The 25,882-nt window shown below is 44.2% G+C and overlaps 1 protein-coding gene across 3 annotated transcripts in view; it reads left to right on the plus strand.

The window, feature by feature from the left end:
• The window catches only part of LOC311044684 (guanine nucleotide-binding protein G(olf) subunit alpha), a 77,537-nt gene that overhangs the window by 49,786 nt on the left and 1,869 nt on the right, over window positions 1–25,882 (plus strand). For all 3 annotated transcript variants that reach the window (XM_084056412.1, XM_084056411.1, XM_084056413.1), the window contains 6 exons: window positions 17,587–17,641; window positions 17,754–17,827; window positions 20,678–20,736; window positions 22,580–22,700; window positions 23,783–23,913; window positions 24,880–24,947. In XM_084056412.1, the coding sequence (XP_083912538.1) occupies window positions 17,587–17,641; window positions 17,754–17,827; window positions 20,678–20,736; window positions 22,580–22,700; window positions 23,783–23,913; window positions 24,880–24,947 (508 nt within the window). The remainder of the gene's footprint in view (window positions 1–17,586; window positions 17,642–17,753; window positions 17,828–20,677; window positions 20,737–22,579; window positions 22,701–23,782; window positions 23,914–24,879; window positions 24,948–25,882) is intronic.

Here is a 25,882-nt window from a genome sequence, read left to right on the forward strand (position 1 = left end):
CTGCTCAGCCAGATACGTAACACACACACACACACACACACACACACACACACACACACACACACACACACACACACACACACACACACACACACACACACACACACACACACACACACACAGAGAGAGAGAGCAGCCGTTTCGTTTTCCCACCACCAGCTCTAGCTGTAGACGGAGGGTGGGGGGCGGGGGGGGCATGAGACTTGATCAAAAAGGGTTTTCTTCTTCTTTTCTTTTCTCTCTCTTCTTTTTTTTTTTCTTCCTTTTTTTGAGACACGAGGAGACATTTTGCTGTCTAATCATGAGAAGGAGGACTCCACACAGCCACAGCCACAGCACAGCCAGCCCTCTCTCTCTCTCTCCACTTCCTCCCTGTTGCTGCCTAGCCGGGCCTATCAGCACGCAGCCAAGAACACACCAAGGCATGCTAAATCCATCAAACAGCACATGACCTGTTTCTGTTAGCCCCCCCCCCCCCCCCCCCCGCCCCCCGCCCCACCCTCCAACCCCCAGATACATAAACAGTACGGCACGGATCCCACATTTGATGAAATGGTGCACTGTCAAGATATGATTCAGAACGGAACTACATAACTGTCCACACGGCCTCTGCTGTTAGCCGGGGAGTACAAGAGTGAGACCTCTGGTTTATGCTAGTCGTTCTGTCATCGGGATCATTCTGATGGGAGTCAAATGTATTAGCAAAAAATAAATGCTTTCTCCGCGTCCCTGGGGAACCAAGTGGGGGGGGTGGTCCTTGCACCCCACCTTTGCAGAGCCTCTGTTCTATCATCACATGAGATTCTTTAAGAGTTTTGTCTCAGTTAAGTTAGCTCAGGTTTTTTAGCCTCTTCCTGTGGGCCCAGCAGCCAGCCAGCCACACCCTGGGCCAAAGGCCATGCTGGTCCACCTCCACTGGTCAAACAAGCCTCAACTTTCACCTCACATGGAATGTGGTTTGGGGGGGAGGGGGGGGGGGGGGACACGGGTGGGCTATTTTTAGAAAACCTTTTTATTTTGCCCTCACAAGCACTTTGTTTACTGAGACAGTTTGAACTGTTGGTTGTATCATCAGGGCCCCGGCCTGATGAATCGGTGGTTAGCTTGAGCCAGGCTAGCTAGCAGCTAGCTAAACATTTTTGACTTCGAGTCCGGTTGCAGTTATGTAACCAAGGAGTTTTAAAAAGCGTGGACCACCCCCAAATAGGTCCAGGAACTCCCAATGTAAAAACCCAGGGGCCGGGCCAAATTGTCATAAGTGAATTATGCGACGCGAGAGTGCGGACTAGCCAACACCAACTCGGGACTCCTGAATCGCTTGCCCTCCCACACCCTCCTGTCTAGTGAATTATATCAATTATATCAATTTAAGAAGTGGAGTTAATTCAATGTTTGAGCCTTGTCAAAATTAAACAAAAAAAATATATTAAAAAAATATACAGGGGTGGGTTAAGAATAAATGTTACATCATTATTTGTATAATTAAAATGGAAACACCTTCAACTTTGTACAACTTTGAAACTAGCTAGCTGCAGACAGTCCACACAGCGTGCCTGAAGACGGGTTTGAACCTGGTTCCTCTCTCACACTCGGCACCTTGTTGTACACGTGAACTTTCCCCTCTCAGAGCCTTCATCAGACGGGCAGAGCATGACGTTTCGACCAGGCTGTAATATTTCTACGTTATATCGTCGCTGTCGGGCAGAAACCTCAATTTCCCTAACTTTTTGTGTGTTTTTTTTTCATTAATTAACGCCCTACTACAGCGTCACTCAAAAGTAGCAGATCTACAAGCTCGAAACGCGGCGCGAAGCGACGCGTTTCGAGCTTGTAGATCTGCTACTTTTGCTATTTTTGAATTTGAGTCCTGAGAATTAACAGTTTTTGGACATATGAGGTTACCCCCCGACAGAGACGATATGGGCCGTAATCCACTCATTTGACTGTGAACCCCGTGCAGCCAGTCCCATCCCACAGGGGTCCTATATTGACTGGACTGTCATTTCTAACATCCTTATTAACCACGTTCAACCTGGCATCCCTGTTATGGGTTGTTATGTCACTTAGGCCCTATAGGCCTAAAATGTCCACAAAAAGACCCCCTTCTTTTGCTGTGTTATGTATGTGTGAAGTTGTGGCCATTTTGTTATTCTCTATCTCGATAATCCTAAAAACTGTCAACCTTCACTACACGCACGCACACACACACACACACACACACACACACACACACACACACACACACACACACACACACACACACGCAAAATGACATGCATGCATAGTACAGATCGCACTACCACAGATGTGTGTGTGTGTGTGTGTGTGTGTGTGTGTTTGCCTGTGTTTGCCTGTGTGCGTGTGTGTGTGTGTGTGTGTGTGTGTGTGTGTGTGTGTGTGTGTGTGTGTGTGTGTGTGTGTGTGTGTGTGTGTGTGTGTGTGTGTGTGTGTGTGTGTGTGTGTGTGTGTGTGTGTGTGTGTGTGTGTGTGTGTGTGTGTGTGTGTGTGCAGAAGGATGACCAGGCTAGTGTATGGGAGAGTCTGAGGATGGAAGGTTACAAGTACTGCCTGGCCTAGGAAGAGATGAGAGAGAGAGAGAGAGAGTAAAAGAGAGAGAGAGGGGAGAGAACAGAGAGAGATAGAGAGAGAGAGAGAGAGAGCATATCGACCGACTGGGGTTGCCATGGGAACCCAGCTGCTAAAAGCAGGCAGGGTCAGTGTGGAAGAGAGGTTCTTTGCAACGGGGAGCGAATGGATGCCACCTGGAGGCCGGCCTCAGTACTACACACACAAACAGGCAGCGCACACACACACACACACACACACACACACACACACACACACACACACACACACACACACACACACACACACACACACACACACACACACGGCCAGTGGTGTTGAGCAGGCATGGTCGGTCAGTCAGCCTGGCCTGCTAGAGCAAGGGTTCCCAATAATTTCAGGCAGCGACCCCCCAAAATAATCATATTTGAACTCCCCCCCCACCCCCCCCCCCCCCCCCCCCACTCTGACAAGCACTTGGAAATTGCAGGCATTACATTTACTTTGACTCGGTTCCACAGATGCTAGAGTGTCTCTGCCCCCCCCCCCTCTCTCTCTCTCTCTCTCTCTCTCTCACTCTCTCTCTCTCTCTGGGACCCCCCCTCAAAATAATTTGGGGACCCCGACCCCCAGTTTGGGAACCACCGTGCTAGAGTGTCTCTTCTCTCTCTCTCTCTCTCTCTCTCTCTCTCTCTCTCTCTCTCTCTCTCTCTCTCTCTCTCTCTCTCTCTCTCGCGCTCTCGTTGACGACATTTCATTCAGAGAATTGACGGCATGTGACCGTGACCCAGCACAGTAACGGGAAAACAAGCCAAGTCCAAGTAGACGCTGACGAAATACAGAGGATGTTATGGGCCTGTGTACCAGGCAGCCGGTCCTGTGTCCATGACTCTATCTTTTACCCGTCAGCTGTCGGTTTTCTCTTCTTTTTTTTTTTTTTCCAACGAAAGTGGTCGAGCAGAGTTCAGGGGCAGTGGTGGGAAAAAGTACTCATATGTTTTTACTTAAGTAAAAGTATCAATACTGCAATGTAGAAAGTACTCTGTTGCAAGTAAAAGTCCGGAATTCAAAATTTGCTTGAGTAAAAGTACAAAAGTATTGGTATGAAAATGTACTTAAAGTACCAAAAGTAAAAGTGCTAAAATGTTTGAAAATAGCAGATCTACAAGCTCACGACGCGTCGCGATGCGACGCGTTGTGAGCTTGTAGATCTGCTATTTTCAAACAGCCTAGGTATAAAACAGGGCTAAAGTGGTTAATGTATGTGTTATAATATAATCATTTATATCTGTAAAGTGACTAGTAACTAAAGTCTTCAAATAATTGTAGTGGAGTAAAAGTACAACATTTGTTCAGGGTTATACAATTCCACGTTGGAGGATAGATACTGTAAAACTCCCACACTGTGTCTCTGATATTGCTTATTGGTTATTGGCGTTTGATTAGGGCGAAACGTGGAAAAGCTCATTCTCACTGGGTCAGCGGTTCACTTCCAAACCGGAACAATCTATCAGCCCCATCAGTGTGGCTGTGGCTGTTTATGGGACAAGAGCTTTGGAAAAACCCACTCAATAATTGCTGATTGGTCTATTTTTACCTGCATTTTCTTTAAATACCAGCAGGCTTTGCACACAGTGGCTGACAGCTAATCTATTGACGTTGGGTTGGATTTTTTTTTACACTCGGAGTTAAAGTACTCTGGATTTTTTTTGCCGTGGACTTTTCATAGTATGAGAATTAAGCCTGATTTATGAGGTCACGATACGATGATGGTGGTGTTGCGCGCCCCCTAAGTAGCTGATCTGTGAGCTCACACAACGCATTGTTGCACCGCTCACACACACACACGCTGCTGTGAGGTTGTAGATCGGCTATTTTCGGTGCACCGAACGAACGAACACCACCTCACAGAATTTAAATTAAGAATTAGAGTTTGGGGGTGGAGAGCTACCTTAACCCATTAAGACCTGGAACTGTGTCATTTTTAGATTTGAGCTAAAAAGCATTATTTTACACTTTGGGCTATTCAAAAATAGCAGATCTACAAGCTCATAGCGCGGCACCGAGTGCCGCGCTACGAGCTTGTAGATCTGCTATTTTTGAAAAATCGTGAAAATGTGTGCAAATCTTTGAATATATATATTTTTAAAGCGAACATTTTTAACTCAAATCTTTGCTTTTGGGGGGTCCCTGGAACAAAATATTTTGATGGGGGTCCGCGGCCAAATACATATAATTTTGGGGGTCCTTGACATGAAAAAGATTGAGCACCACTGATATAGAAACATACGTTTTTCAGAATACTGTTGAGATTTAGGAGACATGTAGAATCGGCTTCAGGTCTCAATGGGATAAGGGACTTGTGTCGGGCTTTATGTTGCGGTTTCATGCAAGGACACACACGCGTACGCGCACACACACACACACACACACACACACACACACACACACACACACACACACACACACACACACACACACACACACACACACACACACCATGTCCTCCCGGTTGGCTCACACACACACAGAATTCGGTGGGACTTGTGGAGGAGTCTATTTTAAGCAGAGCCGTTAATGTAACGGTCGGTTGTTAGACGCTGTGCAGAGAGACGAAAAGGGCATTATGATGTATTTTTACACATTTTTATACAACACCTTTCAGAAAGCAGGAGTGGACGCAGCCTGGCGGTGGAGATAAAGCAGGCCGCCTTGTGTTTACACAGGGTTCGGTTTGACTTTCAGGAGTGTCTCCGTTCCTGGCTCCTATATTTAGGAAGTGCCCACTGAGCCGGTGATAGATTTGTCTAGTTGAAGATCCGTCCCGCAAAGAAAGAGAGAAAAAAAAAGAGAAAAAACTGCACAGTGTTTTCTGTCTGGATGGAGTTGGATGATGAACCTCCTCCAGGACCAGATCTTTCCACCAGTTGAATTTTTTAAGGTCTAACGCAGTGGGTTCTCAAACGTTTTTTTCATATCAAGTCAAGGACCCCCAAATTTATATGTATTACTCTTTTGCCCTTTGCAATTTTCTTCTTCCTTTTTTTTTTTTTTTTTTTTTACAAAATATCATTTGCATTTGGCTGCTTGTACCTGTACAGTGGTGTAAAGTAACTAAGTACATGTACTCAAGTACTGTGCTTAAGTACGATTTTGAGGTACTTTTACCGAAGTATTTCCAATTTTCAGTACTTTTACTTCTACTCCACTTCCACTTGAAATGGCTGCTGCTGCTGCTGTGCAGCGCATCGGAGGATAAAGTGAGAGTGAGGATAGCGGGCCAGACCAGACCAGGCCAGACCAGACCAGACCAGACCAGACCAGGGCCGGGGCCATTATGTTGTCCCAAGCCGCTCAAAATATGGAAACTATTGATCGGACTCTCTCTCTCTCTCCACTGTTAATTAGAGAGGGTCTAGTATTTGTAAAAAGTCAACCCAATCAAATCAAATGAGCACATGAGGCTGGGCAGCATGTTGTCACTGATGGTGGAGGTTGTCTGAATGCTTTTCCCTTCCCCTGCATCCTAACAGTGGCCGCAATTCATTTGTCATTGGAACCACTGTGTACCAGTGGAGCCATTAAGGATGGACATCCAGTTATATATGGGATATGCTGGTCCCTTATAACAGTGGTTCTCTATAAGTGGGGTCCGGGAACCCCCAGGGGCCCTTGGGGGGTACCAGGGGGTCCCCAGCAAAATTAGTTAATAAAGTGTCACAATCATTTTAACCACTTTATCCATATTTTATTCTTTTTATTATTATTATTCTTTCTATTCAAACATAGCAGGTTTACAAGCTTGATGCCGCACTATGAGCTTGTAGATCTGCTATTTTTGAAAAAACTCGAAAATGTGTGCAAATCTTTAAATCATTTTTTTTAAAAAGGCGAACATTTTAAACTCAAATCTTTGCTTCTGGGGCAACATATGTTCAGGTGGGGGTCCACGACCAAATACATATCAATTTGGGGGTCCTTGGCACGAAAGAGTTTGAGAACCACTTTCTTATAAGCTTGCGTTGCAGCCTTAGATCCTCAGACAGGGCCCTCCTGGTTGTCCCTAAAACTCGTCCTCATTATCCCGGGGCGATCTAGCCTCGGTCCCAGCTTAACTTATATGCGAAAAGAAGAGCCTGGTCACGACCTAAAGCAGCGAGTGTCTAGGAAGTGCTGAGTGTGTAGGATTTCCGTCGTACGCGTTTCCCCCGGAAATGATATTTTTTGACCAATCACAACACTCGTTTCATTCACGGAGAATGTTAACAGATTTGTAAAGCATCAACGTCATTTCCTTGGGCGGTACTTCTGTCAAATTCAACCGTTTCCGGTTCTTCACTTCCTAGACAACCAACATCCCAGGTCTTGCCCAGCGTGGGGGTGATCAGGCTTTTGCTGTCCCGGCACCTATAGGCTGTGGAACGCACTGCCTGAGGAGCTGAGGCTATAGCAACACCTGTGCCCTTGTTTAAGTCATTAAACAACATTAGGAAGGAAGCCCAAATAAGCAACTACACTTTAAAAACAAGCCCCCCCCCCCAAAAAAAAAACCGCAACCCTGCAAACCTTACAGAAATACAAGCCCAAAGTCCCTTATAACTAACAAGCAGACATGGCAACACTGTTCTCTGGCTGCTTCAGGAACATATTCAAAGCTGGTCTTTAATCCAGATTCTTGGAGGGGGGGGGGGGGCGCGAGGCTTTTTTGGCTGAGTACCACAACTGGAACACGTGTAAACCCTTTCATCTAAGCAGTGGATTACATACCTTAACTACTTAAACCCTATAGTTGACCGGGCTCCCCCGCAGGGCGCTCTATATACTGTATACTACGTCCGCTAGCTTTTCCCTCCACGCCAAATCCCTTCGCCCAAAATAGCCAAATTGCAAGTTTCGTAGATCGGCTATTTTCACCCAAATGTTTGACCCCCGAATAGGATGTGGTAAACCCTTGCTTGGGGACCTTAATGCTAACTAACTCATAAGCAGAGATCGGGGGGAGGGGGGGGGCAAATGACTTCTGACTGTGACTTTGAGGCCGTACTGGTAGGTGATTCACATGTGGAGTGATCAAGCCTTTTAATGAATATATCACTTCATTAATAGTGGGCAAGAGGGTTTGAAGTGGTTTGAAAACACACAATAAAAGGGTGTTAGTGTTTTGTCTTAAAAAAATAAGACCACATTCTCTCTCCCTCTCTCACACACACACACACACACACACACACACACACACACACACACACACACACACACACACACACACACACACACACACACACACACACACACACACACACACACGCGCTATACAATGGATGACACACGGGCATAGACAAGATAGCTTCAACCATTTGCCTCATCACTGCAACAATGTGAGTATTTTTAGTTACCCTTCCTTGCGCAAAAAAAAAAATGAAGGTTATAATTACTCTGACTGGCATGTGACAGACTGCACTATTGGTAGAACAGTGGAGAGCCAAATATAGTCCACACACACACACACACACACACACACACACACACACACACACACACACACACACACACACACACACACACACACACACACACACACACACACACACACACACACACACAGCCACAAGAGGCTTGAATCCGGGGGATGGGGGGAGAGTCGGAGTCAGAGAATATTGAACATTTGAAATACTCCAGTAAAGTAAAATACCTCAAAAGTGCACTTAAGTACAGTACTTGAGTAGATGTACGTAGTTACTTTACACCACTGTCTAGTAGCCTTCCAGACTCTAAAAAAAAAAAAAAAGGTCTGGGGGGGTCAGTAACCGTATTCAGCACCGTAAATAGCCGCAATGAGCCTTATTTATACTTCGTGGTACGCTGGTGTCATGCGTGGCAAAAAATAGCCAATCTACAAGCTTTATGGATGTGCTATTTTCAGCGCACGGCACACGCCATACGACGGGAGCATAAATTAGGCGATAGCCGTATAATGTATAACCGTAAATGAATAGCCGTGAATGCAATGTGCTCCAAGGTTTGGTTTCATTTAGATTTCCTCCCCCAGACCCTGTTCTCTAGTCTAGAGCAGTGGTTTTCAACCAGTGGTCCGGGGACCACCAGTGGTCCTTGAGGGAGTACCAGGGGGTCCCCAGCGAAATGAGTTAACATAGCGTCACAATAATTTTTAACCACTTAGCTTTGGCTATTAAAAAATAGCAGATCTACAAGCTCATAGCGTGGCACCGAGTGCCGCGCTATGAGCTTGCAGATCTGCTATTTTTGAAAAACCTTGAAAAGGTGTGCATATATTTGAATATTTATATTTTTTAAAGCGAAAATTAACTGATATCTTTGCTTCTGGTTGTCCCTGGCACAAAACACTTTCAAATTGGGGTCCACGGCCAAATGTATATCAATTTAGGGGTCCTTGGCATGAAAAAGGTTGAAAACCACTGGTCTAGAGCCACCAGAGATCATGCTGTCATGAGCTCCATCCAGGCCAGTGAATTTATGCACAATGTTTCAGTTAACCACTTATCAGCCACGAGTGAAAACGGACCTGAGTTGTGCTCTGGACCTCTTTTCTTCCCTCTACACCAGTGGTTCTCAAACTTTTTCGTCACCCAAATTGATTTATTATTTATTGATGTATTTTGCCGAGGACCCCCGTCTGAAAAGGCTTGGTGCCAGCCAGGTACCCACCAGCAGAAAAGATTAGCGTTAAAGAATTCGGCCCGGACGGCTGGCGTAACAGTCTGGGCAACCAATACGCTGGTAATCCTGCCTGAGAGCGTGTCATGGGTTCGACTCCCGGTCCCGACTACCTTTGCTGCGTGTCACCCCCCCCCCCCCCCCCCCCCCATCTCTCTCCCTTTCCTGTCAGTCTACTGTTCCTATCAATAAAAGGCAGAGAAAGACAAAAAAATATATATATATATTCAAAATTGTTCAAACATATTTGAGTTTCCTTTTTTTGGGGCGGTGTAGCCGCCCCCTATAAGTGAGTTTTGGACACTGACCAATCCTGCACCGTGATTGGCCAATAGTCTACAACGCATTGTATACCCCCTAACCCTTCCATTGTTAATGCAAATCGCTACTTTTGCAAAGTCAGCCAATCACATTACAGCTAGTGTCATCACCACTAGCTGTAATGTGATTGGCTGACTTTGCAAATTCAGGACTGTGATTGGCTAGCGAAACACATGACACATGTGCAGCCCTATGAATAGCAGTATGGACTTAAAAGTCATTCATCCTTTTTTTTAAGTGAGTCATGTTGTGATGACCACACACCGCCCACTTCACACTGGGTGTGATTTTTTAAAATATATATATAGCAGATGTACAAGCTCGAGCTACAAGCTTGTAGATCTGCAATGTTTTAATAGCCAACGTATACATGGATAAAGTGGTTCAAATGACTGTGATGCTGTATTTTGCTGCGGACCCCCTGGAACCCCCCTCAAGGACCCCTGGGGGTCCCCGGAACCCACTTTGAGAACCACTGCTCTACACCGTATCCCTTTGCCCCAAAAATAGCTTGTATAGACATGCTATTTTTAGCCTAATGTTCCGCACCCAGAATATGGATGCTGGGGTTCAAGCGGTTAAAGTAATATTCTTCATTCGTCTGTGGTTTTGGGGCCTGTTGCTGTTTTTTTTCTTTCTGCCTTTGTAACTCTTGATTTGAGTCCTAGTCTGAGCAAAGTAATGGGCACACATTAGTTTGGCATTTAATGCCTCTGTTGCTAGGTTTTGTGTTCCATTCTGTTTGTCCTGTTGTCAAGTCGGCGGTGCTAGCGGTGTGTGAGCCAGAAGAGATCTCGAGTGGATCGAAGTGTGCGCGAGCGTGTGTGTGTGTGTGTGTGTGTGTGTGTGTGTGTTGGTGGTCCTATCTGGTTAGTGAGTCTAAGGCCTCTCTTTGTGCTGCTGTCCTTTTTTGTTTGTTTAATTCACTCACCCTATCTGGAGGCCTTTTGTTAAAACCCATTCTAAAAAAATATTTATATCGTTGCTGTCGGGCGGCAACCTTGTATCTACATTTTTCTTGCTTTTTTGGTTTGTTTTTGTACTAAATGAATGAATGTCTATCTTTTGCCGCATCTTTTAACGCATGGCGATGATGTATATATATTAACTAGAGGTCTGGGGGAGAGGGGCAGATTGGCCACCACTGCTGACCTGTCGACTGGAGGGTGTTGTGGTGAAGGGTTGAAACTAGGGATGTTTGATATCGACTTTTTTACCGATATCCGATATACCGATATTATCCAACTACGCGATACTGATATCAACCGATACCGATATATGTGGTACATATCTAAAAATGTTTTCGAAATCCTATATCATTGGTGCTCCAACTTTTCCATGTCAAGGACCCCCAAATGTATATGTATTTGGCCACGGACCACCCCCCATCTCAAAATATTTTGTTCCAGGGACCCCCCAGAAGCAATGATTTGAGTAAAAATATATATATATATATATATTCAAAGATTTGCAAAAAAATGATATTTTTCAAAAACATTGCAGATATACAAGCTCATAACGCGGCACTTGGTGCCGTGCTATGAGCTTGTATATCTGCCGTTTTTGAATAGCCAAAGTATAAAATAATGGTTTAAGGGGTTACACAGATGCGTTCCCGGTTGTAATGGGTTAAAGTGTAAAAAAGAGACCCGTAATGGAGCGACCCCCCCATGCCAACTTGCTCCCTGGTTGTGTTATGTATTTAGCATCTCCTGCTCCGGGCGCTCTGCATCGGGCGGCCTGGCTCACACTGCGGTCATCCTCTGGGTCAGGCAGTATGAGCGGCTATGTATAGCCTCTGTTATGGACACTATTTTTGGACCGGCCCTGCTCTTTTTTTTTTCTTTTCCTTTCACACTCATCATGGCCCTGGGGTTATAACGTTGCAGTCGGGGGCAGAAAAACCTCTCGTCTCCATATTCGAAACTTTTTGTGTAAATTAACGTTGTACTTGATCATACTACAGCGCCTCACACACACACAGAAGCATCAAAAGTACAAATACAATTTTTTTTCTTCTACATCTGCTACTTTTGACATTTTTTAAATTTGAATCCTCAAAAGTAACATTTTTTTGGACATGTGAGGTTTCCACCCCGACAGAGACGATAAGTAACTTCTACCGTACTGTAGCTGAATGCGGTGGTGAAAAGTACATTTACTGAAGTACAGTACTGTACTTGAGTACAATGAGGGGTCAATGATTGTGATAGGAGGTAAAAAGGGGAGGGGCCAACTGTTTGAATTCAGTAACTGAACTATATTTCAAAGTAACGTGACCCACCAACCCTGTGACACGGGGAGAACACACACACACACACACACACACACACACACACACACACACACACACACACACACACACACACACACACACACACACACACACACACACACACACACACACACACACACACACACAGAGTGGAAGCTGGACAGTGGAAGCTGCAGGGGGCCTCCGGGGCAGCCCAGCTCTCCGGCGCTGCAACCCCCTGCCGTGTGGCTGGGTTTGGGTCACGTGTGGCACAGCCCATCCAGCAGAATGAGACACAGAGGGGAGGGGAGGGAGGGGGGGGGGGTAGGTGAACAGGACAGGACAGTAAAGTGTTCAGTACTGGGCTGGAGGGCATGGGTCACCCAACTCCAACGGGGCTTGTTCCTCCTTCCACCACCAGAACTCTTTAAAGCACAGGTTTCCCCCAGGGTCGACTCGGGACCCATTTGTGGGCCGCGGACACATTTTCATGGGTCACACGATCAATTATCCCTTTATTTTTTGGTTTCCTACATTTAAAAAATGTATATTCTTTTTTTTAAAGAAATGAAAATAAATATGAATTTGTTTTTTGAGGATTTCATGAATTAAAATGAAATTCAAAAGAATTTCATCAATAAAATAAATTCCGCTACGAGCTTGTATATCTGCTATTTTTGAATAGCCCAAAGTGTAAAATAATGCTTTTTAGCGCAAATCAAAAAATGACACAGTTTCAGGTCTTAATGGGCTAATATAGTCGCTTCTTTCGGGCCTGTTTTCATAGACCTGGTTGCTTTTTTTTTTGCTCTCGCAAAATGTGGCAACAACACTGCCATAAAAAGGCTTGTGTTGTCGGAACTTTACTTCCATGCTGGCGTCATGGCGGGGCTGGGCCTGTGGATTGATCCGCCTCGGTACATACATGACATAACACTCTACACTAACTGTCCCTTTAATGACAGCATACTGTACTGTACTGTACTGTACTGTACTGTACTGTACTGTACTGTAATGCCTGTTTCCACTCCCCAGGGCTCATTTATAAATGCTCTTTTTCAAATAGATAGATAAATATATACCAGTATATATACACCATATATACTGTGTGTGTGTGTGTGTGTGTGTGTGTGTGTGTGTGTGTGTGTGTGTGTGTGTGTGTGTGTGTGTGTGTGTGTGTGTGTGTGTGTGTGTGTGTGTGTGTATACACGTTTTCCTCATATCTTATGGATCTACCTGGAACGCATCTGTGTCACTTTAGATTTCTTTGGCTATTCAAAAATAGCAGATATACAAGCTCATAGCGCGGCACAAGCTTGTAGATCTGCTATTTTTGAAAAATCGTGAACATTACATTTTTATATTTTTTTCTGAAAAGCTGTTAAGCCCCTTACACACCGGGGGCGTTTTTTTCATGCGAATAATACGTTTAAAAAAAAAAAAACTTATAAAGTCAATGCAAGCTTCCATGGAGCGAAAAAGCGAAGAGAAAAAGCGTCTTTTAATTATTCGGAACGAGTCCGAATTTTGTGTATATTCGCATATTCACCGGTGTGTAATGACCTTAAGGATTTTGATTTTTTTTAAGAAGCGGCCTCAGGTCTTAATGGGTTAATAAGTTACGTTCTTGGTCTATCAGTGTCCCTAGACTGCTAGAGTTGACATGCTGTAGTTACACAGTCCCCAGTTACACCAGCATTCTGCTGGTTCATTGGGTGTAGCATCCTGCTACACACCAAAAAGTGTGCTGTTCTGGACAAGAACCACTCTGTTATAGAACACACGACACGAGTGCTATCTCTGTTGTCATTAGTAGGGTTGGGATCCGGAACCGGAAGGCACCGGATCCAACCGGAATTGGGTTCCGTCACATTTGGAACCGTTTCCGGAACCCGGGTTTTTTTCACACACTGTCAGAGCTGGTATATGTGGTTTTTCAGTTGAAAAGAACCCAAGATGTCTTTTACCCTACATACATACAGTACACCGAGGAGGACAGACTTGGTGGTGCCACCACTCTCTGCTGATCTCTCCATGTTACCGGCCAACATGACTGTGTGTGGAGAACACTTAGCGTGTGCTGAGAGAATAAGAGTCCTTTAACTACTTTCAACCTGGCGTTCCTACTTTTGGGGGCATGTCATTATGGGCCAAAAAAAAAGAAGAAATTGTGGAAGTAGCAGATCTAGATGAGCTATACATACTAGACATACTGTATGTCTAGTTCATTGGTTCATTGGTACTTGAGGGGGTTCCAGGGGGTCCCCACTCCCAGCTAAATGATGGACAGGAACCAAATGGACCCTTATGGGTCTGTAACTCTGAGAGTGTACAAATGGAACCAAATGGACCCTAACGGGTCCATTTGGTTCCATTTGTACACTCTCAGAGTTAAATTAACATTGATTTTACAATGTGAATTGGGGTCCCAGAGGTATAAATGCCATTAAATGGGGGTCCGTAGCCTAATGCATGTCAAACTGGGGGTCCTTGAAATTAAAATGGTTGAGAATCACTGCTAGAGAGCCGTAAAAACCTTCTCTTATTGGGGTCCCTTAGAACCTCTCCCTCCGCTATGTAGCTCCGAGATGAGGTTCCGTTTGGAGCTAGGGTCCCTGGCTTATCTTTTCAAGTGGGGTCCGCGGGGTAATAAGTGTCAATTAGGGGGTTCTTGGTCCTTGACAAGTTTGAGAACCACTGGTTCTAGTTGCTTGCCTGTCTCAGAGGTGCGGCTGTGGAGGATATATGACCTGCCGAGGACATCAGGTGAACTTTCAAAGCTGATGGAGAATGTTTGCGTGCTGAAATAGTAAAGAGAAGGTTTGATGATGATGGCATCGACAGGAAAAATGTTACGCAGAGGGACCGGTATGTGGAGATAAAGCTGATAGAAGGTGACGTGTCTTTAGTTTGAAGTCCTGTGACATGGTTAGTCCTTGTGTCCCGGTTCCAAGTGTTTGCAGGCAGCACAGATTCCTTATTCAGATACAAGTGACGAAAGTTCAGTCAGGACAACCAACATTTACTGTTTAAGTATGTACGTATGCATATACTGTTTATATAATGTACGGTATATACTTTATATTATCTATGATACAAATGTCTACATGATACAGGGGTAGGTTAGAGTCCATTCTTTTCAGGTCATTAACTACTTCAACTACAAATGACTCAGTTAAAAATGCTACGTGAAACTATTATTCTGTTGGTTTATGATAGATGAACCATGATAGATGATAGACTTTTTGAAGATTGAATACATTTTGTTTTGGGCTCTTTTTTTTTGGAAAGGGAAAAGCAAAACAAAACTGAACTGAACTCCACTTCCTGTATTGGCTGAATTGACACAGTGAACTGCAGCCCAACCCTCTGCTGAAGTCATGGAGTTGTGTAACTATATATATATGTATGCTAACCTCCAACACCAACCTAACTTTAACCTCTAACCGGATGAAGGGCTGACTGTACTGCAGTCTGCCTCTCAGCACTCTGAGGCCATACATATATATACATACATATCGTTGCTGTCGGGCAGAAACCTCTTATCTCCATATTTTAACTTTTTGTGTTTTTTCGTGTAAATTAACGCCTACTACTTGATCATACTACAGCATCACACATAAGCATCAAAGGTAGCAGATCAGCAAGCTCCAAACGAAGCGACGCTGAAAAGTTACGGTTTTGGAATTAAAAGGTTTCCAACCCGACAGAGGCGATATAATACTACACATGCTGATATCATTTACGATAAGGCTCCGATTTTAAGGAATGCGTCAACCTTGTACTGTATATTATGTGTGTATACTATACATAGTATGGTACATATTATAGTACAATTCTTATAGCCTATATGTTCCGACAAAATGTTAGTCAGCTGCAGACAGTGTTGTGGAATCTCTCTCTCTCTCTCTCTCTCTCCTACTGTATCTGCAGTGTGGAGTCCACTGACTCCACCACCATGTCTCTCTCTCTCTCTCTCTCTCTCTCACAGACTGGGCTTGTCGGCCTGCATTCTCTCTCTTTCTCTCTCTCTCTCTCTCTCTCTCTCCGATGAGTACCTTGCATCCATCCCCCTCTCTCTCGCCCCCTGAAAGATTCCTTTTCCCCCCTTCCTTGTCCCCTCCCCCGCACCCCACCCTCCCGCCACTATTAGTATGCCTTCGTCTTGATTGATAGTCGTTATTTTGGGCTTGTCATTACAGGGCGAAAATAGCAGGTCTACGGCGTACAAGCTCACGACGAGTCGCGTCGTCGTGACGCGTCGTGAGCTTGTAGATCGGTTGTTGGTCCCCTGCCACCCACCCCCCTCTTTGCACTTGTAAAGCCTGATTTATACTTAGTTGCGCGCTTGTGTTGCATGCACGTAAATAGCAAATATACAAAGCTCGCGACGCGTCACGTTCGAGACACGTTGCGAACTTCGTAGATCTGCTATTTCACTGAGCACGACAACCCGGCACGCAACTAAAGTATAAATCAGTCTTTTAGAAGTCACTCCGGTTAGACCATTAAGACCTGGAACGCATCTGTGTCACTTTAGATTTCTTTGGCTATTCAAAAATAGCAGATATACAAGCTCATAGCGCGGCACTCGGTGCCGCGCTATGAGCTTGTATATCTGCTATTTTTGAAAAATCGTGATTTTTTTTTTTTAGGATTTAGAAAAGAAAAAAAAAGAATCGCCTCAGGTCTTAATGGGTTAAGAGCGTGCCACCAAAACACCTGAAATGTTAAGGTATTGTAGGTGCCGTGCTGCAGAGAGAGAGAAAGAGAGAGAGAGAGAGAGAGAGAGAGAGAGAGAGAGAGAGAGGGCCCGGCAGCAGCCAGCCACTGCTCACTGCTGCTGCATATGCTCTCAGTAGTGGAGGAGAGGAGAGGCAGTAACAGCAAGCTGTCTAACCTCCACAATAACCGCCTTATGTAATCACTCCAGCTAGAGACAGACCAAAATAGCCCAGGATGAGCAGACCTGCCCTCTTGTGGCCACATGCTGCCACACAAGCAGCAGCAGCAGCAGCAGCAGCATTGGCACTGCTAAAAAAAGAACTCGTCCGAGTTCTTCTTCTCAGCATATATAACAACCTGCTCCCATTATAGCTGTTGTCCCCCCCACCCCCCCATAACGTATTTACCCTGCATCCTGTCCAGCATTTGGACTTCAGGCAATGTCGAATTTTACCAAATGCTAAACGAACCAGGGTAGTGTTATTATAACAGTCCTTTCAGTCAGCTAGCTACCACAGGACATTTTGTGTAACTTTAAACAAACTGAAACTAAGAAGGCCAAACCTTGATTTTGACCTTGATTACTTTAGCCCCCCCCCCCCCCCCCCCCACACCCCTGTAAGTGTAGTTTATGAGACTGAGTGGGCACTGTGTTAAAGGAGATGGCTAATGAAGTTATTTGATATTTGCTGCATTTTATTTTTAAAAGATTACCTGGGACTTGTTGCATGTTCACAGAAATGAAAGTGCTGAAGACAATGTTTTGTTTGTTCTCTGTCGTGGCGTTCCAAGTGGACAAATACTATAGGTTTCTCTGTGAGATTAGTCATTATTACACCTTGGTTGCCTAAATTATTGTGCCCAGGCATTCTACTTTGCAGGGTTTGTTTTTCCTTTTTCCTCCAGGTTTTTATTTGTGACGAAAGCACACTTTTTTTAAATACCGCTTATGAATTATTTTTGTGTCATGGTTTATGGTATAGCCTTTTTTAAATGACCGTTATGTTCTCTTTGTCTCTTCTCTGCAGTTTCCTGGACAGAATCGACTCTGTAAGACAGAGCAACTACACCCCCACAGACCAGGTAGGGTTTTTTTCCAGGTTAATTTGCCTCGGTGCTGTGAGTGAGTTGCCTCCCAAGGCTCTGCTTGTGTTTAACCACAACATCCTCTGTCCCTCTGTCTTTGCATTTTCAGGACCTGCTGCGCTGTCGAGTGTTAACTTCAGGGATTTTTGAGACGAAATTCCAAGTAGACAAAGTGAACTTTCAGTAAGTGCTCGCTCAGGCCGCCGTACCCTTGGCCACAAGCCACACATGGCAGAAGACAAAACTCACACGACAGAAGACAAAATCAAATGCACAGACAAAAAATACGTCAAGGCCACATTGGCCACTTGGGCCCCCCCCCCATATTAAGCAGGGCAACTTTCCATAACTCAACCTCACGAAATATGAGTTGCATATAAGTACCTGAGACAAAAACGTCTCTTTTCTGTTTTATATCCATTAATGTTACTATCTACGTAAGATAAGGTGTTTTGGTATGAAAACCTGCATTTTTTTTGTTTAACCAAGTAACCAAAAAGCAGTCATGTTATGATACAGTGTATCATAACATGACTGCTTTTTAACAAACCAATTCCGCTTGAGAATCGGTTGAAAATATGGCACGTTACGGTGGTTTTCATTGTGGAGCGGCCTCCTCCTCCTACACGGGACAAACTATTAATTAGGAGGCACGGCTTGCCACTCAAAATATAAGCGACCTTGATGACACATCGCTCCAATGAACAGCAGCGGTACCAATGCGGTATCTACGTGTGACAAAATCACATAACAGGAGAATCCCCAAGGACCCATGCCCCAAAACAGAGTGTTGAGGGCCAATCAGACGTTACATATCGTCTCTGTCGGGTGGAAACCTCATATGTCCAAAGTTACTTTTCAGGATTCAATTTCAAAAACAGCAAAAGTGGCAGATCCGCAAGCTCGAAACGCGCCGCTTCGCGCCGCGTTTCGAGCTTGCGGATCTGCCACTTTTGAGTGAGTGTGTGACGCTGTAGTATGATCAAGTTAGGGCAGTAATTTAAACACAAAAACACAAAAAGTTAAAATATGGAGATTTTTGCCCTCCCCCCTGTCAGGTGACAAGAAGGTCAGTTGGCTCTCATGCATTGAAGGAGGCATGAGCTTGGCCCCGGGCTCCCTAGGCTGGTGGGGGGAGTGTAGTGCCCAGGATCACTTAGAATCACTTGGCACCGGGTGGAAAAAAAAGGGTTACAAAATCGTGGGATAAAAATGTAAAAAGTTGTTGTTTTTTTGCCCGACAGCAACGACATCTATGATCAAATGACAGAAGACAAAGTCACATAACAGTTACATATATATTCTTATATTTTTATCCACCGTTTTAACCGGCTCTTGTGGGTCAGATAAAAAACTGTCCTGTGATTGAAAAAGGCTTACAACAAGTTTGATCTCCCAACTTGTGTCCCTGAGAAGCAGTCCCATATTACAGGATGTACCCAAACTCATGGTCACATGTTCTGCAGACGTAACATGCAGCCGTCCAGAAGCTGGTCAGTTTGACTCCAGGACCAGCGGTGGTTACGTTACGGACGGCTGCCTGCAGCCGTACTGAGCAGCCAATGGCCGTCTGAGGAAACGTTGTGTAACGGCTTGATTGATGTCAGAGATGAGATGTGACCCACTTCCCCTGCCCACAGACACAACAGACTTGATTCTGCCACCTGAATAGCCTTTGTGGCGTTTTTTTTTTTACATCATCCCAAATGATTCACATGTAACCCTCCCTACAACACGGCTGCCCCGCCTGGGAACATTTTGTTACTTAACCCTTTAAGACCTGAGGCGATTCTTAAAATTGTTTTCTAAATCCTAATAGTTTTTTGAAAAAAAAAAAAGCATCAAAAGTAGCAGATCTACAAGCTTTGAGCTTTTGCTGAAAGGTTTCCACCCAACGCCGATGTTGCAACATTCTTTTTTGAAGTTCCCCAGAAAACGTAGGTAGGATTTAGAAGGAGTTTTTTGAATCGGCCTCAGGTCTTAATGGGTTAACCACTTAAGCCCTACTTTATACTAAAAGTATTTAAAAAATGGTGTTCCTATAGATAGACGCTCGACAAAGGCGGATGCACCGCGGTGGATTCGAGTACCCCCCCCCCCATGCCCATAATTTGTAGATGGACCAACAATAGACCACCGAAGTCTGACGTAATTTACACCTCCTTTGTTTGTCTACCTGGTTCACAGTTTTCCACCCCCATTCTGAATCCCATAGACGTATTTAATATCGCGTCAAATAAGAACTGTGTTCCAAAAATAAACAAATGACCCCGGCGATTTGACTCTTATGGATAGGAAGCATCAACTGACGGTGAGAAAACGATAATGTTACTTCCGCCGAATTAGTTAAATTTTCGCCAGAAACAGACTGTATCAAATATAAGTGACTGACTATCATAAACGATACAGAACCTCCTCCCTGACAATATCGCCGAGACAGTTTGTTTGTTTTTGGACCACAATTCTTATATGAGACGATTCTATGATGACCCAATGTTATTCTCCAAAGCGAAATTACTTTACGAACCTGGGGATGAACGAGTGACGTCAGGACTTCGGTGGTCTATAAGAACATTTCATCAATATTTTCAGATTATGTCCATAACTGGTGATCTATTGAAGATTTGAACTGACTCACCACGCCTTTACTTTGCCTTTACGCCTTAACTTTAAAGAATTCTTCACCAGATCATATTCTTCTTGCCATCTTTATTGTGTAAAGTGTCAACATGCATGCATTTCAATTCAGTATACCGTAGGCCTCTCTCAGTGCATTATCCATTCATACCAAAACAAAAGTAATATATAGCTTAACAATATTAAACGTTCAATAACCTCAACAAAGTGCTGCGTTGTGAATTTCCATCAAAATAACTCATTTAACTCACGTGTTCGTTCGCCACTCTCAAAGCTCACATGCTTGGTGGTGTGGTGCTCTATATGAACACTAGAGGGCGTACTGTAGCAGCAGTTAGTGTCTGGTTATTTAGTATGAGCATGACCTAATATATTTTTTTGTGTCTTTCTCTGCAGCATGTTTGATGTAGGAGGCCAGCGGGACGAGAGGAGAAAATGGATTCAGTGCTTTAACGGTGCGTTCTCCCCACTTTCTGTTGCTACAGTACAGTATGTGGACTTTCAGGCCAAGGACCCCTTATAGCTGAGAGAGTGATGAAGCAGGGACCCCCACTAAATGTTGATGATTAAACCTTTTCATAGATTTCATAGATAGCTTCATAGGCCATCAGTGTTGTGTGAATTCATGTTTTTTGTTTATGTCAGACATTTAACCACTGAAACCCTCAATACTTAGTAAACTTGACCGTTGGCTCTGTACTTGATCTGCTCTTTTTTCCGTCTACACCAAACCTCTTTGCCGAAAATAGCCGATCTACAAGCACATGTGCTTGTAGATCGGCTATTTTCGGCTTATGTTGCCCTCAGAAATTGGATAGGGATTTTAGGGTTGAAGTGGTAAAAACAAAAAATATCCATATCACACAAAGATACTGTCGTAACTCTGAGGACCCCCTAGGGGTCCCGGACACCTGGGGAGGGGACGCCAGGCCCCACTGGTGGGCCGTGAGGATATTGGAAGTGGGCTCCCCTAAACTAATTGGCAAAACTCTTAAGATAATGTAACATTAATTTAAAAAAAAAAAGTTGAGAACCACTGCTCTATACTTAATAAACTGGGCCTGAGTTGGCTCTGTCCTTGGCCCGCTTTTTTCCCCGTTTACACCAAATCTCTTTGACAAAAATAGGTGATCAATGTGTCATGTTACGACGCTTGTAGATTGGCTATTTCAGGCTAATGTGCCCCCCCAGAATGTGGATGCTGGGTTTCAGTTGGTTAAATATAGCTTGGTTTGAATATAGCTTAGTTCAATGATTATGTTGTTCTCCTTGTACATCTGAGCATGCTTTTGTGTTGTACTGTCTTCCTGTACACAGTAACACGTCACCATGGAAACCAGTGGGTTACTTCTGGGAAAATCTATGACTTAACGACTGATTTATGCTTAGTTGTGTGCCGGTCGGTGTTGTGCGCCGAAAATAGCAGGTGTACAAACTTAGCCGCGCCGCGTTGTGAGATAGTAAATCTGCTATTTTCGTCTCACAGCGCTACACGGCGCGCAACCAAGTATTAATTCAGGTATCACCCTAACTTCGTTGTGGCTGGTAAAGTCAAGCCCTACAGCAAGGGTCTTCAACGTTTTCAGGCCAAGGACCCCCTAGCTGAGAGAGAGATGAAGCAGGGACCCCCTCTATATTGTATAAAATTGTGTTTCAGATTATACTTTTTTTTGGTTTACTTGGTCTGCTCTTTCTTCCCTCTACACCTATACCTCTTTGCCAAAAATAGCCGATCTACAAGCCCACAACGCCTCGCAGCGCGAGGCGTTGTGGGCTTGTAGATCTGCTATTTTTGGCTTAATTTCTCCTCAGAAAAGGGATGCTAGGGTTCAAGTGGTTAAGGTAAAAAAAATCATTTCACAAAGCCCCCCTGTAGTAACCCCCTGTAGTAACTCTGAGGACCCCCTAGGGGTCCCGGACCCCCTGTTGAAGACCCCTGCCCTACAGTATTAATAGATATTTAAGTTATTTTAAGGTGAAATTGTATTTGAACATGTTCAGAAGCATCTTCCATAAACCCTAATGATCTCCGATATTTCATAAAAGCAAAGGTTAAAGCCTCAACCTGCGATTTCTTCAACCGGTTGGCCGTACGTAGAACAGCAGGAACATACCGTACGTTTTGGAACGATAATACTGAAACATCATCCTTTTTATATAATGGGCCAATCGATTATGAAACAAAGCGCTTGTGTAGTTAGTGGGGTCCTTTCATGCCGTTTCACAAATCGCGGATTGGGACTTTTCAGTCGAGAGATAAAATATGTAATTTTTTTGCTTTAATCTCTGTGTGTGCAGACGTCACCGCTATCATCTTTGTGGTGGCCAGCAGCAGCTACAACATGGTAATAAGGGAAGACAATAATACCAACAGGCTACGGGAAGCCCTGGATCTCTTCCGCAGTATTTGGAACAACAGGTCAGTACGGCGATGATGTCCATGATTTTTGTCAACAAATCCACTGTAGATTAGACAAGACGGTAATAGAATGGAACAGAACACAGTTGGAGTTGGTTCTACTTATTTATTGAAAGGTAAGGTTTTGGCTGCTCATTTCTGACCAATCAGAATCAAGCATTCAACCAAGCTGTGTAATAAGGTGACTTATTAGTAGTGCCTGCTTCATACTGCATTCGTGCATTTTGATGTTTAATATGATAAATCGTATGCCAATCCTTTATATTGCACAGGCTTTGATTTTGACTTTTGAGAAGTATTCCAGTGTGTGTTCTGTGCATGTGTCCCAAGGGTGTCTTTGTAAGAAGAGTAGTGGAGGCAGGCTGGCATGTTGAAAGTGTTTCCATTTTCGTTTGAATGAAATATTATTTTGTTGTTTATGTTTGGGTACCTAGCTGATAAGGGCACCGGCTCTTTATGGTGTGTTTGTTCTTTCAAGGACCATTAGTTGAGAGGTATCATTCAGCCAGGGACACTAGTACTGAGTGACCGAATTAAACATACTGTGTAAAACTACAAGTGGATGTAGAGGGAGAATTATTTCTTTGGTGTGATGGACAAAATCCACTAAAAATTAAAACACACAACTGTGTAAAAGCTACAAGTGTTTGGAGATGGAGAATTCTTTCTTTGGTATGATGGACAAGGTCCACTCGAAACTCAAACCTACAAATGATGAGATTCTCCCATTTGATGTGATGGATGAACTTCCCTCAAAATATCTAGTCGTGCTCTTTTATGTCGATATGCCACTGAAAATGTAGTGATGTATTTTTTGTCAAACTGCCCAGCTACATGGTGAAAAAAAGTAGTCCGCTTTGTGTGGGGGAGGGGTGAAGATACGACACCTTCATATGTGTTTCTGGTTAAAATCTGCTGCTGAGCCAATCAAGTGAAACTATGGGACTATGTGACCCGGAACAGGAAATGGGAATGCCACCTTCTGGAAAAGGGAACTACAGTCATGCACAGAGCCTATTCCACAGCTGCTCATCCTGTGTCTGCTTCTAATGTATGCATTTCTTCCCTCTTTTTCTTTCCAGATGGCTACGTACTATATCGGTCATCTTATTCCTGAACAAGCAGGACATGCTGGCTGAGAAAGTATTAGCTGGAAAATCCAAAATTGAGGACTACTTCCCTGAATATGCTCGCTACACCATACCAAATGAAGGTGTGTGCTCTCAGTGGGACTTTTAACCACATGAACACTATTCTCCCCATTCTAGGGTGAACATTCTGCGAAAATAGACGATCTACAAGCTCACATCACTTTGTGGTGTGTTGTGAGCTTGTAGATCAGCTATTTTTTAAGAGATTTGGTGTAGGGTGTGGGGGGTTGGAGATGGACTCCGGTCAACAAAGTATATAGAGTTTTAAGTGGTTAAAATGGCTTAGTCATTTGGATGTGATACTAGATCTTACTGCTCTATAGATCATATTCACACGGCGGCCATTTTGGAATTTAACATCGAAAGTGCCACCCCGTTGCCTTGGCAACCGGTGTGGCACTTCATTGACTTATTAGCAACATGGTCGCCGTGTGAATATGGTCTATAAGCATTTTTTTTATTTTCAATAACGATTTTTAGCTTCCAACGACAACAATCATTGTGCCGCATTCCGGTTGGCAGTGATGCTCTTGTTTTGTCTCGTGTTATGGACCCCGCGCACCCCTTTCATTCACAGTGGAGCCCGCCTCCCCAAAAGCAGAAAGTGGTTGTCAGTTAGGCTGTGGCATGTTTAGATCAACTCGAGCCAGGAAGACAGAAACAGATTCTTTGGCCAGCGAGGAAGGTAAAACCAAACCAGCTGCAACAGCTAGCACTGTGAAAGATGTGTTACACGTTGGGGGGTGTGCAGCGCACCACAAGGCACTACGATCAATGTGTTTAATCATCTGGAATTCAAATGGTCACGTGGTCTATGATCAGACAATAAAGGAGCACAAAATGTATTAAAAATAATAATACAGTAATTCAGTGAGCTGTTGTGTTGTGTAAGTGTCCGATAATCGGGATAACGATCATTTAATCAATAATTGTCATTATGATTTTTGCTATAATTGAGAAGCCCTGCTAATCTGTACGTCTTCTGCACATGATCCGTATCTGAGTTCTTTGTCTTTGGGTTCTTTCAGCATCCCCTGAACCTGGTGAAGACCCAAAAGTGACGAGAGCGAAGTTTTTCATTCGCGACGAGTTCCTTGTGAGTATTAGTCTTGATTCATGGATTGGCTAGGTTGTAAGTTAATATAGAAATCTAATACGTGTGTAGGGTTTGCATCTGGAACCGGAGGACAACCGGTCCAACATTGAGGAACCGGAATCGGTTCCATCACATTTGGAAGCGTTTCCCGAACCGTTTTTTATCACACTGTCTATTTATTATTTGTTTATTCTTCACCATGTATTTATAGTGACTCGCCGTGCGCTTTATTCATGCAAAATCAGTCATCTGCTAAATCAGCTGGTGTCAAAGAGGACCGGAATGTATGCTGTCCGCTGCCCGCCTGCTTAGACCAAAATCCAGGAACGCATCTGTGTTATTTTAGATGTCTTTGGATATTCAACAATAGCAGATATACAAGCTCATAGCGCGGCACCGAGTGCCGCACGATGAGCTTGTAGATCTGAGCTTGTAGATCTGCTAAAATGTACTAACGAAAAGAAGGAATGAAGGAATGAATCAATTAATGAACGAATGAATGAACGAAAATGAAGATGATCAACGACTGGTCATCCGGGCTGGTTGTCCTTAAAGCCGAGGTGCGGAAGCTTCAGGGGTCCGCCGTGGCTCCCGGGCACTACGAACCCCCCTCAGGGCCCTATAAAAAAGAAAAGGGTAGAGATAGGGAATAGGAAGAGAAGTAGGGTGGGGGTAGGGGTGTCAAAGGCGAGAACAGAGGGAGAAGAATGGGTTAGGTGGGCATGTATAGATAAGTGGAGGTGACTTGATTGGAGGTGGGTAACTTGACTGGAGGTGTGGTCCTGCTCCTGAACTTCTGCTAGGAGCTCCATTTACCATAGAAATGAATGGCAGAAGGACGCTAGAATTTTTCAAAACATTTTAGTTAACTGAAATAAATTAAATCTGTGTTAAAAAACAAACTGAAATTGAAAACAAAAAATCCAAACTAAAAA

This window comes from Gymnoscopelus microlampas (assembly GCF_963454915.1).
Source record: "Gymnoscopelus microlampas genome assembly, chromosome: 5".
Classification (NCBI taxonomy): Eukaryota; Metazoa; Chordata; class Actinopteri; order Myctophiformes; family Myctophidae; genus Gymnoscopelus; species Gymnoscopelus microlampas.